Source organism: Strix uralensis, chromosome 1, assembly GCF_047716275.1.
Source record: "Strix uralensis isolate ZFMK-TIS-50842 chromosome 1, bStrUra1, whole genome shotgun sequence".
Classification (NCBI taxonomy): Eukaryota; Metazoa; Chordata; class Aves; order Strigiformes; family Strigidae; genus Strix; species Strix uralensis.
The window spans coordinates 145459759-145480503 of record NC_133972.1 but is presented as its reverse complement, the minus strand read 5'-3'; the positions used below and the strand labels follow the sequence as shown (position 1 = coordinate 145480503).

Here is a 20745-nt window from a genome sequence, read left to right as displayed (position 1 = left end):
ACCACAAGGTTCAGTACTCAGGAGAACAGCACAGCACTCGCTGTGCCACACAGATGTGCATTCAGGAGCCTTTGCACCACATTCCACTCCAGGGATTGGCAGCTGCGCTCCAAACAGGCCATTGTCGGGTACCTCACTGCCCACGTCCCTGGTGACAATGCTGAGACAATGCTGATCTTCTGACCAACTCTTACACCCACCAACCAAGGAAGGCACCGTGCCAAAATTAGTCTGCAAAATGCATGTTTATATATGATCCTGAGGGCTACGCATTCTGTCGGCCTGTTCTTTAAAGCCTCTGAACTTGTCTAATCACAGGCAAAGCTGGCAGCTCAACCAGAATCAATGGAACCTTTGCCTGAGTAAAAGCTGGATGATTAAATTCCGCATGTTGTATATTCCACACATCCTCTGACATGACCAAACCCCAAATCTCTTTCAAAAAGAAAGTTCTGCCACACTAGCAGTGAGGTCAAGGTTCAACTGCTACAGGGGAAGAACCATTGTTATTTGTATGTTACTTGTTATTTGACATGGAAGAGGAAAGGATGTCACAACAGAGGTAGAAAATGATAAGATGCATCATAATGAATTATTCATCTATTGCACATCCAGGAACATCTCAATACAATCTCAAAATTAGAAATATTGCAGAACTGCTTCACAAATGAGGTCTTCTGTGAGTAGTAATGATCTATGAATTCATTACAATATACAGTTTTCACTTTTTTTTTTTTTTTGAGAGCGTTGTCAAAACATTACAGAAGGGGAAAAAACCAAACATAAGCCCCAATAGTTTAACACTTTTTATCAACGAGTAAAGCTCGCTCTCATTGTAAAAGATCCAATCCCCTTCTGCCTACACAAATGCTACCAGGTAACTTTCACTGCTGGCATATTTAAGTTCATCAGTCACACACATATTACAAAGTAAGGGCTGAGACTGCAGCAGCGTTACACCACAGCAACTGAGCATCCCACTGGGTTGCTGCTTTGCTACAACTCGTAACAGCTCAAGAATTGCAGGAAAGTCTGTCAGTTCTGTCTGCACAGTTACAAAGTTATGCACAGTTCCTTAGACCCAAAGCCAAAGAGAAGTGTCAGTGTTTGCAGAAGAGCATGGCCACACAGAAGTAACATCCATGTGGTTTTCTCTGACATCCTACTTCTGTTATTGGAGAACTTTCCCCTTTCCAGAATTCCACCATTTTTAGGGGTGGACAAAGGCAGAAAGGGTCTGGGAATCCAAGTTGCAACCATTTACAGGGTTTTCAGCAGAAGGAATGACACAAGAAAGGTCAAGATGTATTAAATCCTGTCAGGAACTAATTCTACTGTGTAGATTCTTGACTGGTAGAGAAGTAGAGTGAATTATTCTAGAGCACTTAAAAGACACAACTGCCAGTATCAAAGCTCACTCAAGCTCTGTACAGTATTGCACTCCACTACAACACTCCCTACTATCTCCTAATTTCTCAGGCTTGACTACACTTGAATGTAAAGAAACTGAAGGACAATGTATTTGAAAACTAAAAATAACCGGATCTCCACACCTCTCTCACTGAAATGTAGACACTGTTCTGAAAATGTTTTGGAAAACCTGATAATAATTGTATGAAGTAGCATGCATAGGAGAACTCTAATGTGGCAAAGAGCATGAAACAGTCACTGTTAAAACTGTCCAATTTCAGAATATTTTCTTGCTAAAAGCCAGTATGAGATGCTTTATGAAATACACACTGCACAGTCATAACCACTGAGTGGAAAAGGCACTTTTCCTCTCATCTGATAATACTTGTTATAAATTTGAGCTGCTCAGCATGTGGAGTAATCATAGGAAGTGCAAAAGCAGCATTTATCATTAGATAGAAAATGCTGAATACAAAAGCACAACGGAAAAACAGTATACTGAAATTGTATTTTTAATGCATAGGCATTGTAAATCAGTTAACTTCATCAGAACTGAAATACACAGGAAAGTAAAAAATTCTAGTTACAGGTTATTTCTCTGCTGTACATATGCATATATTACGATCATCATATGGCAAAAGTATCTGATTACAAAGACTGCTATACATCACTTTTATCACAAGGTGGTGCAAGTGCCCTACAAGCACATTCACTTTACAAAACGGACAATATTTTGTTTTGTCACCCTCAAGCTAATAAGGCATTTTTTACATGTAAAAATAAACAAACAAAAATGGCAAAACACCACAGTAACTCTCTTCCCCCTTGACTCTCAATCTTCTGCATTCCTTGACTCAGAACATTGCTTCAGCCTAACTCAGAAGTTTCCAAATCTTTCACCAGGCATTAGCTGTACACCTCTAAGAATTTACACCTGGAAAACGGTTCTCACCCCTGTTACATCTGAAACACTTTTCTTTTACACAGAATAGGGCACACTGAGAAACAGGTGTCATTAATATGCTATGTAATTCCCTAAGCTTGAGGAATGTGGGGGCACTTTTCCAATAAGAGATAATGAATTCTCTGCTGTATAAACTCGGAATTTATGTATAGAATACAGACAAAGCAAAAGGTTTTATTTTATATGCAACAGACACTTAGCATAATAATACCTATTAACATGCTTAAATGCATTTAAATGCACTTTCACGGCAACTTAAAACAGAATTGGTAACAGAACACAGATGCAGCATTATATTTTTGGCAAACAGCTCAGAGGAACTTCAGTAGTATACTGTACTCCTATCAGTAGTACTCGTCCACTGCAATGAATCCAGACACAGCATTAATGCTGCATCCAGTTATTTCTGTACATGGAACATGTAGCTGTGCAACAGTTTACTGTTCCAAAATCATACAATACCAATTTGCAGCAGTGTGATTTAAATTCACTATCACTACTTCCTTAATATTTTGTGTTGCATATCTGGCATGACACTTCATTATAGTTAATGTATAAAGTAGTAACACATTTGCACTACACTGATAAAAATGTCTACAGATTTTTATATAAACACATGGATTAGATTTCAAAAAAAAAAAAAAAAAAGACAGAGCTTGGCTTAATATGAAACAAAATCTCTTCCTTAGTATTCCACTACTGAAACTATTTAGGACACCCTTTCACCAAGGAAAACAGAGTGGAGAATAAAATATTCATTCATGATTGATAACTCATCAACTGACTACAAAAAATTTGGTATGTTTTACAGGATGCGTAAGACAATCTCAAATACATGTATCATTCATCCATCAATGTTAATGTGAATGCAGATTTTTGACAGCACTATACACCTATGGAAAAAAAAAAACCCAAACAAATCACACCACACAGCATCTCCAGCAACTAAAAAAAAAAAAAAAAAAGACACATACAAAGTCACATACAGTATGACCTGGAGCACTCTTGAGTGCCCAAGTATGCTAAATTTAGCGTTAGTCCATGCTGTTCTTACATGTTACAGCTAGACCATCCAAAATCAGATCAGTCAGATTTCTAACTCTAAACCACTTCAAATGTGAAACTGCAAAATTAATGTTCAAGATGGGCATTTTTGAAAGGGTGAGATCTTTACATCCACTTACGTTACATGCACTGACAGGATCAGAAGAGATCCTCAGCAAGCAGTATGCAGCTGGGAGACAAGAAAGTGTCGTCTGTCCACTAAGCAACTTGATGTAAATGGTGAAAAGAAAACTCAAGCCAAGAAAATAAACCAGAAATTGCTTGCCCTAGAGAAACACAGTATGAATATAGGATTAGAGCTTGGACACTTTTTTATGTCTTCCTACTGGAAGGGAAGAAGGAAGATTGGGTTCTCTGCAGGCATTTTTCATTAGTGGGACTATGAAAAAGAAGCATGAATCAAAATATGACAAAACCAATACAGCACTTTCAAGAACTGCCTTGCCTTGAAAACATGCAATTATAAATCAGGCAAAACTTTTTAACCAAAAAGCTTCACAAGAAGCCCTTTAAACATCAATCATGATTGTTTTATGGAAAAAAACACCAACCAACCAACACAAAACCCCAACCAACATCAGATCTGGAGTTCCTGTTTTTCAGCACAGTACACATTGAAGTACATGTTACAGCCTTTAAGTAGTAGCCTCAAAGGCCAAGAGTATTCTTCTGACTTGTTAGAGGTTTACCTTGACTTACCCTAGTTATTCCTGTACTACCTTAAGAGAATGCATACTATAAAAGAATATACACTTTAATGACTTGTTTGGCTCATGTTCACACAGCCCTGAATCCCAGGCATTGGCCAAAGGCACTAAAGTGACGAACGTGAAGTAGGCAGGCAAGGAGGGCCTTTACTCTCTCTTCTGGCACTTGTCTCATTATGAAACTCCTGTGACAAAATTTTGTTATGTTGGCTTAATAGACACAGAAGCCTGAAGTATTCTAGATTCATTGAAGCACATATAAACTTTTATCTACTTGGTGGGGATATACTCTTTTTCATTTCAGCCTGGTTTTACAATCACTGACAAACTGCAGTCCTCGGTGACGATCCCCACAAAAGTAACTGAACACTCCCACTGGTCATATTTATCAGTCAGCTGTTCTACTTCCAGCCATTCTCCTCCTTCTCTCTGCATATTCAATCTCGTTTTTTGCACTCTTACTTTTCAAAATAAAACGCACCCATGTAACCCCTCTCTCAAATTAACATCAAATATTAACACAAACAGTTTTGGCCCTTAGAAGGCACGCTTGGCAAAGTGATTGGCAGGCAAAAGCTAACAGACATTACCATACAAAGGTGTGTGCATACATGTATACAGAAGTATTTCAAGAACCAAAGTCTGTAGATACAGCAAGTAAAGCAAGCACAAAGTCTCAGCTCCCCTGCTCAGCCCATTCACTTTGCAGCAGGATTCTTTGGAGGCTGCAGTTTGTAGGTGCTGAAGTAGTTCACCACTTGCTGAGGGACTTCTGCCAGGACACACTGCGCCAGAGCTTCCTTTGGAGACTTAGAAAAAAAGAACGAACACCAAGTTTCAGTTTCCACCAACTGTTAACAGAGATCCTAAGATGGGTAATAAGCACCACCTCTACTAGGCCAATTTAAAGTCTGACATTTTACAGAGGACTCTACACAATGCCCTTGTGGGACAGATGGAAGCTTCCCTGACATCTTTACCTTCTCATTCCCATTACCAGGAACCATCTGGTTGCCTTGCTTCACTGAAGTAATAGGAGCTGGGTCAGCAAAGGACTGCCATGTCTGAGATACCTTTTGTCATATGAAATACACACAAACAGTGCAGACATCAAACTTCAGCTATGTAAACACACTTCCACTAATCGCTTAAGATGACCCTTCAGGGGCTAGTCTAATCATCTGTAACCTTTTGCACCAAGTGTCCTCCACAGTAACTGTACTGCTACAGAGCAGCTCTTCAAGAGATAACTGTAAGATTAAGTATCCATGGGAAAAAAAGCACCTCTTCTTCTAGAAACTGAAGCATCTGCATATATAATTTTATATTGAATATTGACCCTAGTTAATCTACATCCAAGTGCATTATTCAGTAAGCATATTCTATATTGATTTTGGTCTCTTTCTCCTTTCAGTTTGCCCAAGTTGCACTGAGATTAAACAAAGAACTTGTATCAAAGGTAAAAATAAAAATACAAAGACAAAAAAGAAGGCCTAAGGAGTATTATTACCAGGGTTAATATTAAGAAACAAAACAAAATTAGAACATATTAGGATGGAAATAAAACTGTTGACCTTATCTTCACCATCTTGAGGAACTTTTAGTTGTTTTTTTAAAATCAACTTTTTCCAGTGATACATTTGAAAGTTGGACTATATTAGCCTGTGCATATTTTATTAGGTTCTACACCAAAAAAAAAAAAAAAAAAAAATCAAGACTCCATTCTTTCACCACACATTTTTTTTTGTATATTTGCTTTAACAAAAATGAAAACTATCACCACTATTGTGCCCACACACAATTTCTACTGATTATGATGTCCCTGACTGAGCTCTGAATTTTAACACTGCACTAAAATGTGAGACTAATCCACATTTACAAATGGGCATCTGCAATAAAAAAACATTTTGCCATAAGAACAAAACCATAGTAAGTTCTTCCTCCCAAATGAAAAACACATCCATCTGTTTAATCAAATCTGGGGGAGATTTACAAAGGTCGTTTGCCTGCAGCAACTGGTCAGAAATGCAGTGAAGCCAGAAATGGAGTCTTTTAAAACATGAATCAGCTCACCTAACGGAAATTCAACGGATGCTGAAGTCTTCTGTCCTTTTTTTTAGCACTTAATAAGGACTTATCTCAGACTTCAGAGTTCATTTTAGAAACACTGCAAAAGCTTAGGACTGTATGTAGGATATCTGAGCAAACCCAGCATACCTCTACAATATTTATTCAGCATACATTAGGATTCCTTACATTTTGGAACTTCCTGAATGGCACAAACTGGACAATGTCTCTGACGGCTGGTTCTCCTGATGAGGACCTAAGAACTCCATTGTCGCCATCAAGAAACTCCATGGCATCAAAGTCTGCTCCTCCAACACCAACAATGATAATGGACATGGGCAATTTCGAAGCATTAACTATGGCAGTCCGAGTTTGATCAAGGTCTGTTATCACACCATCCGTTATGATCAGAAGTATAAAGTATTGCTGTCAAATCAATAAACACTGTGTCATGACAAAGAAATAGAAAACACGTAGGCATGTACACTTAGAAAAATGCACATACAGGACTACATACTGTTGTCACTTTGAGCACGTTCAATGCACTCACCGAATTTTACAATCAAACATCAACGTTGTGGTCAGGCTTTATCTGTACAGTCCGAAGAAATTTATAAGGACAACATAATCCATCTTTTAGAAGAAGTCATCTTTAAACAGCCACTTCCCAAAAACCCAGTGATATCACCCTTCTCCTTTTCTCTAAAATCCCCAGACAAACCAACAGTTAACCTATCTTCCAAGTATTTGTCCTGGGATAGAAGGCATTTTATTGAGGTTTTGGACAGATAACACCTGTGAAACTTGTATTTGTTTCCTTTCTGGTCTATCAATACCTTTATTAAGTGCTACCCTTTGCTTCACTGATTACATCCTTAAAATCCTAACTATAGATTAAAACATGCCCTTTTGTGCTGAAAAACAGCATGCCCATTTTCAAATTCCTTTAACCATGTTTTCTAGCTACTTTATGAAGTTAATTACCAAGGCATCTGAGATCACCCTGCAGTACTTTGGTAATTTATTCAAGTACCACTTGAGTTGCTTCCACTATACTGCCACGGCTTCTAAAAGTTGGCATCTTAGCTTCTGTTCTGGATTGAAGTACCGAGAACAAGCTAGAAGTACAAAGTTCAGAAACTATCCAACACTTTTTGAATTTCTGGTCTTCTCTCACTTGGTTCATTTCAGACAATTACTGGGCAGCACAAATTGAAGTTCCAAAGGTACTCCTAGTATTCTTACAAGTCTTCCTCTTCAGTACTTTGCTTCCTATCTTCCCTTATCTGCCTCCAAAATAATTGGATTTCGCTTATGTCCTGTGTTCAAGTATCACCTTTTCTCATTGTTCCCCACCACTCCACTCCCCCACTCCAGCAAGAATGTCTACAAAGCAACCATGATCAGAGAAGGCTATGACCAGCAGCATGACAGCATATGACACTGGATTTATTTCTCTCCTCTTATACATCCCCCTATACTGGAAGAAAATCTCCACTAAAACCAAAAGCCAACCCATCTACAATATGCATTAAATGGCAAGGCAGCAAAATTTCTTTAATGTATTCTTTCAGGCAGAAAAAATAAATCTCTTGATAGGCATACTGCACTCAGGAAAAAAAAAAAACAACTGTACAAGAAGTTTTGCTGCTTTCCTAATACATATATTGATGACAGTTAGACTACCAAGGCAAAACCTTATAAACCTCTTGGCATATGAAAATCCATAGCTCTTTTCCAAATTGTTATTTTTCCAAATTGGAAAAATAGTATTTATAAACTAGAAGGGAAAAAATAATATTTATAAACTAGAAGGGAAAAAATAATATTTATAAACTAGAAGGGAAAAAATAATATTTATAAACTAGAAGGGAAAAAATAATATTTATAAACTAGAAGGGAAAAAATAATATTTATAAACTAGAAGGGAAAGAAAAAAGAAAAATACACACACTAGCATGAAGAACTTACAGATGCTGTTTGCTGTTGCGTAGCTGCTGCAGCAAATCTTGCCACATGGTTTATAATCGGAGAAAAATTTGTTGGTCCATATAACTTCACTTGAGGAAGACAAGCCCGATATGCATCAACAATGCCTTGGATTCCTAGAGAACACAAATAGATCGTGTTAGTTTTTTCATATTAGAATTAGGATATTTTGAAGCACTCAGTGTTCCTAAAACACTGTATATATCAGTTATTTAAAGTGATGATACAAAGATTTAAAACTAACCATGATAAAAAAAGTAAAATGATTCACGAGCAATGGAGGCCTTCAGTTTGGCCAATGCTTAACACACATAACTAACAGGCTTGGCTTTATGTGAACAGAAAGGCCAAATACTGTATGCTCAAGTGCGTGTAACTGAATTACAACAGTTCTCTTCACCTGGCAGCTTGTGATAGCTAGCAGTGTGATCAGAGATGTCATATTCAACAGGTAATAGCAGCATCATACTCAAACCAGACAACTCCACACCAGCAGTGAAGTAGAATGAAGTGGCTTGACAACATGAGAGAACCATTCCCAGCTTACCTGTGCTGTGCCCTAGCTGTTCAAAACACTTCTTTCACGAAACAATACAGAAGAGAGATCAAATGGTATTTCCAGTAACTAAGAAAATTGTTATAAAATTGCTTCCTGCTACACAACTAATAGAACAACATGTCACACAATTCACTTTGCAGATGTTTTTATCCCTTCATCTTAGACATTTTATCTCTAGGTCTGATGTTACTTTCTCAGACTTACCATTACAGAATGGGTTTGATGGGTTAAAATTTAATGGGAATTCATGTGATACCTGTCAATACACAAAAGACATGGTTAGGACTGTACATATAATCTCCTCCTGAAGTAATTGTTTTTAGTTGTCTTATATAGTGCATTTACATATTCAATTACCTGAAATGAAGGAGGAATTTGTGCACCAAATCCAAAGGCTGGAAACATCTTATCTCTAAAAAAGCAATTTGAAAGAAAATGAAGTGAGCGCCTTCCTTTAAAAGCTGTCATAGTTCAGTAACTTTAGCTAATCAGTGCTGCTTTTGATCATTAAAAGTGCTGTTTATTAAGCATTAAGATGCAAAATTAAATGGAAGCTCCCCCCTGTAATTGTTTCTAAGACCAAACCAGTCTTTAACACCAAATTGGTAAGAATGCAAGCCTTTATTTAAATTAATGCCGCTTTTTACATCACAGATGAAAAGCCTTGCTTGTCTGCTGTAAACACAAGCTTTTGCTTGTGATTATGTTATTGTGCAGTGATTATGAAGTCTTTTTTAGCTCTACATTTCAGCTCACAAGTTTCATTCCAATATATCTGCTGGCATCTTCAACACTGGTTGAAGAAACTACCACAAAAATCTATATATCTAAAAAATAATTTAAATAAAAATCTAAAAAACTTACGTATCATAATCCTGAATGACCATTCCTACAGACCAAATGGCTGTTAGGTATTCATTAACTCCGTTAGGGCTGAGGTAATGCAGAGAGTCTGGAGAGCGAGGGTCTCCATTGGAACCTGTAAAATCTATCCCCACCTGTCAAAATGCAGTATTTGGATCAAATTGCTGTTAGAGATAAAATTATGTTTCTTATCTCTGGCAAAGCCAAAGTGAAAATCATGGAAGAGTTACAAACAGTAGTTACCAGGACATCTACAAATCTAACAGGCACAATACTTCGATGCAGGTTTCTTGGAATATTAACACTCTTAAAATAATGCCACTACAAAACCAGCAGCAGCTCTGCATCTCTCAGAAGGGCTGAAACAACATTCATCTGTCAGGTTTTCACTTCAGTTACCATTCACAGCAGCTCTTCAATAGCTGTTAAATTAATTTTATCCTCTATCTTGCCATACATATCTTTTCTCTCAGAAGTACCACTAGCCAGACACCACAGAAACCTAGAGATAATTCTTTGTCTGACCTCAACGGGTCTTCTCTGCCTTGGTGATGAGGCATATTACCAGGGTGAAGACATCTTACTGTTATTTGTGCTGCATTTCGTTTCCGAATTACATTACTTAAGGGTCATAACCCATATGATGGCTTCTGTATGTTGCTTTCATTAAAATAAAAGGCTTTGAAAACCACCATCAAGGGCAAAAGTGAAATCTTAAAGGAAATTAAGTAAATCACAGAAATGTCAATTTCTCATTGGTCTCCATCCACACAGCTCAGCTAGTTCCTAACCAACATAACTATAGGTTGAGAACTTCGTGCCACAAGTAAAGAAAATAATTTTTTCTAAACAGACTAGATGGACTCTGGCAAAATGGCTTCCCCCCTCCATGCTACAGAACAAAACAAAACAAAAAACCAAACAATAATCTAATCTAATGAAGAGCACAGGCAATTATATACTTCATTTTGTTCCAAAACTCCAAAGCTACTTTATATAAATGATTTAACTTACTGTGAAATTCAGCTGACACCCCCCCATGATGTAATCAAGGAATGTGCATTCTACTATTATCTAAAAAATAAAAGTTAAAGATAGGAATTAACTTTTTTTTAAATGGGAAAAAACCAGTAAGTATTGTTGGAGAAACTTCTGAGGTTCCAGATTTGTTTTCTTTATCCATGCAAAGCACTACTTTTACTCTACAGATATCCCACCCACCCACTGCACTGAGGCTGTTTACAGTGTGCCATCACACACTCAAGTACATCAGAATCAGGCCTTTTCAAAATTACAGGCAGACAACAAAGGAGCTCCAAAAGCACTATCATTTATAAAACAATGTATCATGACAGACTTACCAGAATTTAATTCACCTTAAAACGGTGAGTTGGGAAACACAGTGGTTCAGGAATGGCCTTACAAATTAGTAAGCCACCTTTGCCATATAGATGGCATCTTCAAGAGAAAGGGAGGGCACAGACACGTGATTCAGCTGTCAATCTGTCTCCTTATATGAATCAGAGCCCTTAGATATTTACTGTGTCCGGAACTTTCAGACATTTTAAAGTTTCTTACAGTCTGAGGGTGTAGGCATAATAGATGAGAGTTGTTATGCCTAAGCACTTAAAACCAAAGAGTCATACCAGAATATATTACTGACCTCACAGTGCTTAACGCTCACAATGCCAGAGTTCTTATAGCTTTTTTTCTTCTGTCTTTTCTTTTCATTGATGCACTCAAATTCAACCTGCATGCACGCAAAAAAATCCAACAAAAGCACTATCAATATAATTTATGCAACAAATTTTAAAATTCTTTATTCTAGGATTGATACTTTGGGCTTGTATTAAAATGCAGTTTATTTCACCATCAAGCAAAATTAAACCCAGCCTGCCCAAAATCCCAAGAAAGATCCCATTATCAAGATAGAAATCTTCTCTTACCCAAAAGCTTACAAATGCTTGTTTAGATAACTGCATTTCAACTATACAAAGACATTCTGTACCATTTTCCCTCTGAGGATTCTGCTAACAACTTCCTTTTTGGTAAAGACGTGGTGATTCAGGCAAAGCATCACTGTTAGCAGCAGCTGTGGCAGTAACGTACAAAAAAAATCCATTGTTGAGGCTTCATCAATCAAACCAATACATTAACCTCCAAGTGCAATCAACAGCCAGGTTAAGCAGCTCCTGCCGTCATACAGGCATGATGGTACAATGCAGCATGTCTGGTGCATAAAGAGTCTGAGGAGCTATTCCAGACATGTCTTCTAGCTCAGTGCCAGAAACTGGTTCCACTGCTTTGGTTTAAGTTCATTAAGTTCTAAAAAGTGATCTTGTAATTAATCTCGAGTGAAAAAATGGACTAACAAGGTCAGCACCTGAGAAGTCTACATGCCTCTGGTTTACCTTCTGTTTTTGGACATTTCCCCACCAGCACCATTTCTATTCGATGGAAATTGTCTTTCAGGGACTTGGTTTTGTGCTACTATGTCAATTGGTGACGCCCTCACCAGTAACAGCCCCAAGATACATAGCATTTACAATCTTTCAACTACATTTTATAATCCTCCAATCAGGGCTCACTAACAGCATGCTTGGGGGGGGGGGGGGGGGGGAAGATACACCCCTTAGGGAATGGGGAAAAAAGAAAAATCATCAGTTCTCCAGAGAATGTAAAAGACACTTGTTCCCTTCAGTTATACAAGATCATCTTTTTCAGCAACTGAGGATACAGAGTCACACCCATGCCTGCCTCAGGTAAACTTGAAAGAAGTTGTGCCAGATCTCCCACAGGTGCAGCTGATGTCAGAATTGTGGTAGTAACTGAAGATCACACTTGGAGTATATAAAGTCAACTAATGCGCATTAGAAATATTTTACAGACATTATCAAATTAATCAGATCATGTAGGATGACAGATTAGTTCCTTTTAAAAGTAGAAGAAACCTGAAGCAGATTATTTGTGTTGTCTCTTATCTTTGCTTCATTTACTGTCAGAGCAGTAAATTACTTAGATTAGGTATAGCCACAGTTCTCATTAAAACAACTTTCTTAAAGCATTTCCAAAACCAGCACAGGTAGATAATTTAAAATACCTTTTCTTTAAATTCAAAAGAGACCACACCTATTATGCTACTAGGGGTGCAATGAAAATAGGTATTCATATTCTCAAGGAGCCTTTACACAACATACTTCTCACTGCATGGGAACCCACTGTCACAGTTCTTACAAAAATATGGGTTTGAAAATGCAAACATAAAAGCCTGCTAGGCTTGCTTAATTTATGATATTGCTCTATAACAAAAGCACAACTTTTTTTTTTTAAAAAAAAAAAAGAAGGAAAATGTCTTGTTAAAAGATTTGTAAAATCTTCATTTTAAAAAGCAGAGAAAATGGTTTTATGAAATCATCCTGCTCCCCAATTTATTTTTTGCAAACTTTAATTACACAATGATAGGAAAGATCACTGTCAGCACTGAAAGCTAAACTGATACCACCTGGCCCCTGAAAAATCTAGGAAAAAAAATGAGAACACCACCTAAGAGCTCCAACTAGGCAGCATATGAATTACATGCATAGGACACGAGTCCAAAATTCCTTACAAACAATATAAAACCTTAAGAGGCATTAAACTGAACCATGACTAATTCAAAATGAATTCAGAAATGGGTTTCTAAAGAAAAGCATGGCAGGGCACAAAGCAGCAATCAAAAACCACTACAGTCAAGGTGGACTCTTCACATTCAACAGATCTGAAGAGTTTAGTGTGAATGCAACACTCAAGATGTTAGAAAAGTACAAGCAGGCATTCTTTTATATATATATCCTATTATTATTAATGCAGAAGCAGTTCTGCAGGTTTTACAGAATTAAAGGAAAAGATGGTAAAGTATTTTGATAACATACATAAAACACAGACTTTTATGTTAAGGTTGCTATGCCACCTTTCTTATAAATGTAAAACTAATCTATTAAAAGGTTTGCAGGTTCTTACAGTTCATAAGAACAGGAAGGGTAATTTGACTTCAAAGAAGATCCATCTAACATAACACATTCAGTTGCATTTTTGTGCAGCGGCATAAGTGTTGAATTTTTTCATATTCACTAAAGTATCCATGACAGTTGGTAAGGGCCATACTCGAAATAAAGGACTGAATAAAACCTCAAAAAATACTACAAGCTTTGGCTTTTTAACTGCAGTGAAATTTGTGCTGCATTCTGTCTTCTGATACTCTAAATTTTTTGATTTCTGTGTTTTTATGATTAGTGAAATTCATTTGTGGTGATGGTTGGGTATTTAAGATATGCAATATTAAAAACTGTAACCAAGATATTAATCCTAGGAAAGGGATGCATAATGTAAATGCTGAGTCAACCCCAGCTACAGTAGGATTGTTAAGGTGTAGCCTAACACAACTTTGATACCTGCAAGTCAAGTGACATAAATTTTGCTCCAAAAATGAGTAAAACAGCTTATCAAAACCACACAGACAGCTTAGACCATGTAAGACTTACAGGTGAGGACCGAGATGCTTCCTTCAGTTTTGACATCGTAGTTTGAAAACTTCCTATGAGATCATGAGACCCATCACTATCATAGTCATAGCACTCAACCTAAAATTAAGCATTATTCACTGTTAGTAACAGAAATGGCACTACAAAAGCAACAAACACTGCAACAGCATTTCTAGTTCAGGCAAACCTGAACATCCAAAACATTCCAAAATCTCTTACATCATGGAGTTTTTCTCATCTTAGTCTCTTGTCTGCAGTCTTAGAATGGCATAGAGTTGCATCTAAAAATTATAGATTAAGATTGGGTGAAAGCCAATATACCCAGTTTGAGATCAGATCTTCCACTGAAGTAAAGAGAGATGAGAATACTAAGCAGTGTCAGGTCTTGCACAAGCAAGTAACATCAATTATATCAAAATACATTTTGGGAGTGAGGGGGTGTGAGGAAGAATAGGAAAACAATGTAGGTTTTTTTACTATCACCATGGATTAAGAGACTTAAATTTCCTTAATACCTCTGAAAAACTACCTCTGACCACCCAGCCAAAAGTTTAGAAAATCAGTTATTCAGTGTTCATGAGATTTTTATTAATACTTTTATATTACTTTATTAATCTTCAAGATAACTCAGAATTTATAAGTATGTGAAGGTTCAGCCCTAAATCTAGAAACAAGACTTGATTTTTATTATCAAATTTAAGCAGTCGCTACGATCCACACTTCACGGATCTGAATATCATCTAAAAATCCCTCTTTTTCTGTATTCAGTGTTTAATGTTGTTTAACTATTTAATCAACTCATCTTTTAACACCTCAACCCAACAAAGAAGGCAGACCAAGTGAAAAATACTTTTTTCTTCTTTGAGAACCTATCAATTTGAGATAGCATCATTTTACCACTGTTACTTCAGTGTCCTCTATTTTTGTTTTTTAAAAGCTCAACTTATGAATGTGACCCAACTGCTTTTCTAGATAAAAAGCTGTATATTTATCTATAATAGCATATGTTAATTCCATTCACTTCTGATATTTCAGTTTAGCACACAGACATGCTAGCTAACTTAATCACAGAAAAACAGAGAAAAATACTTATTAATAATAATGATAAATAATAACAATAATAAATCGAGTCAAAGTAGGAATCCCCTATTGTTTGGAATCAAGACATAAACTTCAAGAAAAACTTTTCTGAATATATATGGCTTAAATTGAACATCTATTTTCATGTCTGTCTTTCCAGACTGAAAAAATCATACTTATATTCAAGAAACAATTTAGTTGACTACTTGGCCAGTTCACTTAGGAATAACAAAGTAAACCAATAACTTCAACATCTACACTTGAGCTTCTGAGAGAGGAATTAACTTTCTGAAAACAAACAGTAATGTTGAAGTACGAAATATGATGTGTAGATGCAAGTTCCACACTGTGCAGAACATGCCTCTGTTGCAGTTTGCACTACCTTTTCAATGCACTAATAAATAAATAAATAAATGCATGCACATGCACTGATAGCAACTTAAATCTCATACAAGCAGCCACAGAAACAACAGACTAATGTTCATGGCAGATGCTATGTAAATTCTTTTGAATGCCATAAATTAAGCCAATCAAATACTCAGCCAAGTGCTTCAGTACCTGAAATTTAAAACTGAAGACATTTCCTGAGCCAATAGTTATGATACTTGTTCACAGTTAGCACAGTTATTTCTTTTTCCTTTTAGAGGGATCAAAATTTGTCTTGCTTGATATATTTGACCCATTTAAGACAATTTTCAATACTTACTCCAGGCAAGACAGAAATATTTCTTTTGTTCCATGTATGCCCTCCTGGACATGCAATAGCGCTAAGGAACCATGTGATAAAATTACATGTATATTTTCCCCAACAGAACTAGGCATGCTTGCTCCAGGTGAAAGGCTCACATTTTCAACAGAGAAAACTGACTGCAAACACACTCACATGGAATACAGCAGTAAATCCAGAAGATAAAGAATCAACTTGGTTTGTGCATTGCTGGGGATACACAAACTAAGCCATTAAATAGGTGAAAAGCCACTCATTATGGAAAAGTTGGTGGTTTTACTTACTATGACAAATAGCCCATTACGTATGCAACTGCACGCATATGAAAGTGTTAAAAGTATTGTCCTACAACAACATTATTATACAATTCTGTCTGCATTTTAATGTTTGAAGTGATAGCTCCCAGATTTGTAAATTAACACATAATCCTACTGTCTGAAAGTCCATAACAATGACAAGTAAAATCTATTTCTTCTAGAAATAAACCTGCACTTCTGAGGTAAGATTCCAAGGAACAGACTTCATTAAAAGGATGATAGAGCTGAGAATAACTCCATCTTAACAGACATATTTTTATCCACGGTCTACAGTTTTAGTATGGTTGTTTACTGAAAAAGAGAAATATATTTACAGTATGGAGATGTAAGAGCTGTCACAGCTATTTTGGGGAAAAAGAAAGCAGAAAGAAATGAGAAGGAGAAAACACAGAAGCAGTAAGGGAAGCAGGTTCTGGGCTTGTAAAGTTGTTCATTAATCTCTCTGTAATTACGTACTTAAATCTATACAGGTGCTTTTAACACCCAGATCCCTGTGGCTGTTAAGCATTTTCCAGGACTGCCTTAAGTCATATGACTAATACCTGTCATATGCAGATCATGCTCCCTTTTTTCCTTCCCAGAGGAAGAATGGCAAGTATAGTGGTTTGTTTCATTTGTGTTTTTTTTTTTTTTCTTTTTCAAATGCTAAAATATCAGGTTCCTAACATGTTCATAATAGCTTATAAATGGCATTTTGATTGGTTGTTTAGCTTCAATTCCAGCCCTAGAGGGAATTCCTGAAGAAAAACATTCAGAAGTTAAACATAATTTATTCAATACAAAATCTGAACCATTACATCACAGGTTTGGTTGACTTTCTGACAGAAAGTTGAGTTTTATTTACTACATCTGGTAGCCATAAGATACATCTGGTCCACATCTATTATCTCAGCTAGTATATTAAGTGTAATGAATTGTATCAGATAGTATATTAAGAATTTCATTAGCATTACCTGTTACACCAGTAACAAAGTATTACAAGATCCATAACACAGAACAAAGCACATTCTAGCCTTTACCATGTATCTTTCACTATGCAATATCTTAACACCACCGGTATTGGCTGATGCAACACTAAAACTTTACAATCCAAATAAGAAACTGAATTGCATATTTCAAAGCTACTTATGTTCAACTGGTTTCCCACACTTTTAAAGACCAGCTTTTACCAGATAAAGCATCACAAATGTGAGATACACTTTTTTTCCTAAAACATGCATGTATTTCTGTGACTTTCAGATAAGAGTAAGAAACCTAATACTTTCACTTCAATTTGAAAGAGGCAATAACTAGAATAACACATCTTCCATTTATTCCATGTTCTGATTTTTGAATGCAGTAATTCATACACACATTTCATATGCATTACCTTGATTGACTTATCCATGTCACTGTAACAAAGAGAATTGAGAGAGATTTTAAAGGGCCTCCAAACAGGATTCAGGTTGTTTTTAATAACCTGTTAAAAAAAAGTCAGAATAGTATTGTTCACAAGAGTGAAAAGTAGTCATCGTAATGGGTCATACGTTCATGCCATGATTTTTGTAAGCAAACACAGTTGACTAATGCTGCTGTCAATCACTTCCTGCAATCCAAATCCAAATCCTAACATACAGGATATAAACAAAACTAAACATTCTTAGCATGCAATACCATTGTCCAAAAGATATGGTATCTTTCAACTCCATGTTTTTCTTGACTGCACTGTGATCTGTTACATGACTCAGCTAGCACACTGCAAAAAATTAAATTGATCTTTACACAAATATTGACATTGTGGGGTTTTTTTAATTAGCACACACATAAACATATATAAAAGCGTGATTTACCAAAAAAACATGCAAGAAGATTATACTGGAATTTCTGAATATATCAGTGCTCTAGAGATTACAATTCACTCCAGCTTATATTTATTCTGAAATTCCACTTATGGAAATATTCTCTCAAGAAATTAATGGTATAGTTAGGCAGAAACAGTGCATGAGAATAAAAGGTCTCTCAAGCTGAATGCTAAATAAGTGATATTTATGAATAATACTGAAGGATCTTCAGAACTTGTCAACTGAAAAGTATCTGTAATATACCCAATATATCAAATAATGATCTTATAAAGCACAAGAAGCAATACTTAATTAATGATACCTGTTAATAGTAATCCTCATACTTCCAGCACTGTTGTACAGAGAGAGAAAGCTCTCTTTTGAAAATGAAAACAGTAAATAGCAGTTAGTAGCATTAAAGGTTTTTAAAATCTGTAACAAAGAACTAATCCTCCAGCCAGTTCCAGGTTGGAACAGCAGATTCTGGATTCATTACTGAAATTGAAGATGACTGAAATCCTCATGGAAATGATAGATTTATAAAAATAGGTTCTCTCATGAGGTTGTTCTTCTTCATAAAACGCGACACAGAAAGGATTTATACTTCTTCAACATCCATGCTTCAAAATTAATACAGTCATCACTGCAAATGTGCACAGTACCTCAGCTGTGACTAGGGCCTGAGCTTCCACTACAGTGAGACATTTTGAAACTACTCCTACCCTGTCAGTTGCTGCCACGGGACCTCTGCACCTCCTCTTGGGTGGCAGGCTGCTGTTGCTCAAGCACGTTATCCTTGGCTTGCCCTTGCTATGCAAGCATTTGGTACAATTACTGTCAATGTCATCTAGCTGTACTAATGACATAAGAACAGCACTGTCACAGGAATGCTCAAATTCTACCCTCAGAGTAGCACCAAGACTAATGTCCCTGTGTGAGCGTGCAGTACCTTTTCAAAACACTTGTTTTCTTCTAGATCGCAGAAAGTTTAAAAAACATTATTTTCCTTTAAAACAAGGTGGCATAAATCACAATCTGAGTAAAGCAGACCCCATTCTAAAAGAAAGTCAGTGGAAGAGCTGAGGTGATTCCTAACTGGTCTGCATGTCAACTACCAAACCATTCTCTTATTTTTGTAAGGTACTGCACCTTTAGAGCTGTGACTCACTGGAAATCGAATAACCTTAATCTCTAGATTGTTGACTGAAAATATCCTACCTCTGTTCTGTGAACCATCACCCAGTTTCCATCTCCAGTCTGCTTGTGGAATTCCAGATAAGGATCTGACTTTCCAAAAAAATCCTGTATTTAAAGAACATGTAATTATCCCAGAACAGCCTGTGGCATGAATGCCATTAAACACTAGTTAAAACACACTTAGATTAACAAAAAGTAAACTAAATATTCAGGGAACATAAGCTTTAGATGAAGAAATGCAAATCTGATCATATTACCACCTGTGAAAGAGAAAAAAAATGGGACATGTCCATTGAATTAGGATCAAAGTTCTGTAGTATCCACATACTAAATACCTGACAGTTCAAACAAAAGAATACTTATACCAATAAGTACTATGATGGATAGTTAGGAAACTGAGGATTCCACCTAGTTTAAAAAAATAGCATTAAATCGTCTGGGAAAAACAATAACATTTTTTCATTATTAATTTTTTTTAATTTTGTTTTTAAAAGTCTTTCTAAATACAGTCATTTTAGCCAAACCCAAAATATTTAACCTAACAGATTTATACACTCTAAGAACACTCTTTATCATTTATTTCAGAGAGCTAACAGGTAATCGTTCATACAGCTATTCAAAGAAATCAATACACTAAAACTCCCTTATCTTTATAATTAAATGTAAAGATTTACATTTAAATGGAAGCATGCTGTTCACAAACTACCCCTGCAATGCACTTGTTTTATTTAGAAATACGTTATAATTAATTTCAAAACAGTCAGTGAAGTTACTCTGAAGCAATCATTCTTCAGTTTCTTTTTTAGAGTAAGAAAAACCTTAATGGATTTAATTACTTCAGCAAAAAATAAGAATGAACATTTTAATGTTTCCTGTTTTGACAAGATTCTGATTTTACTACTTTATCAAAGAAACAGCAATCACTTAAATACCTTATTGTCCAGTTTCCTTGCTTCTACTTCCAATACAACCACCCTGTTATCCTTCACTTCTTCTGCTGTAATCTAGATACACAAACAAAATAAAATACTTATTTTGTATTCAGGAACTACATAGAGTCTTCTCATATTCACAACACTTCTATGACAGGTCCATTAAAACAAATCATGTTTGTGCACAAATGAAGCATTAAAAAAATGGGGTGGGAGAACGGAGGAACAATTTGTTTTGACATTGGGATTCCCTACATGATGACACTGACAATTAAAGATACTGCCCAAATAGTAGCACATCAGATGCCCTAATTATTTTGATGGATGCAATGAGTCTTATAGATGCAAAAGATGGGCTGCTCTCCTTTTGGATGACAAAGAAATATTAGTGGAGGAAAAAAAAAAAATGCTTTAAGATACCTTTTACAGCATTGTAGATTAGACACACTGTGTTCAAGGCACTAACTAAATAAAACACCACAAAAACATTTAAGGATAAACACTGAAGAGATTTATTGTCTTAATTG

At 36.2% G+C, this 20745-nt stretch overlaps 1 protein-coding gene across 6 annotated transcripts in view; it reads right to left on the bottom strand.

The window, feature by feature from the left end:
* Positions 1-1906: 1906 nt before the first annotated feature.
* Positions 1907-20745, bottom strand: part of CPNE3 (copine 3) — a 32168-nt gene continuing 13329 nt past the window's right edge. For all 6 annotated transcript variants that reach the window (XM_074884076.1, XM_074884077.1, XM_074884067.1 and 3 more), the window contains 12 exons: positions 20219-20290; positions 19308-19391; positions 17639-17728; positions 14146-14244; positions 11289-11375; positions 10640-10699; positions 9626-9759; positions 9119-9173; positions 8966-9017; positions 8185-8318; positions 6403-6639; positions 1907-4955 (listed from right to left, as the gene is read on the bottom strand). In XM_074884076.1, coding sequence (XP_074740177.1) covers positions 4845-4955; positions 6403-6639; positions 8185-8318; positions 8966-9017; positions 9119-9173; positions 9626-9759; positions 10640-10699; positions 11289-11375; positions 14146-14244; positions 17639-17728; positions 19308-19391; positions 20219-20290 — 1215 coding nt within the window. In that variant the 3' untranslated portion in view covers positions 1907-4844. The remainder of the gene's footprint in view (positions 4956-6402; positions 6640-8184; positions 8319-8965; positions 9018-9118; positions 9174-9625; positions 9760-10639; positions 10700-11288; positions 11376-14145; positions 14245-17638; positions 17729-19307; positions 19392-20218; positions 20291-20745) is intronic.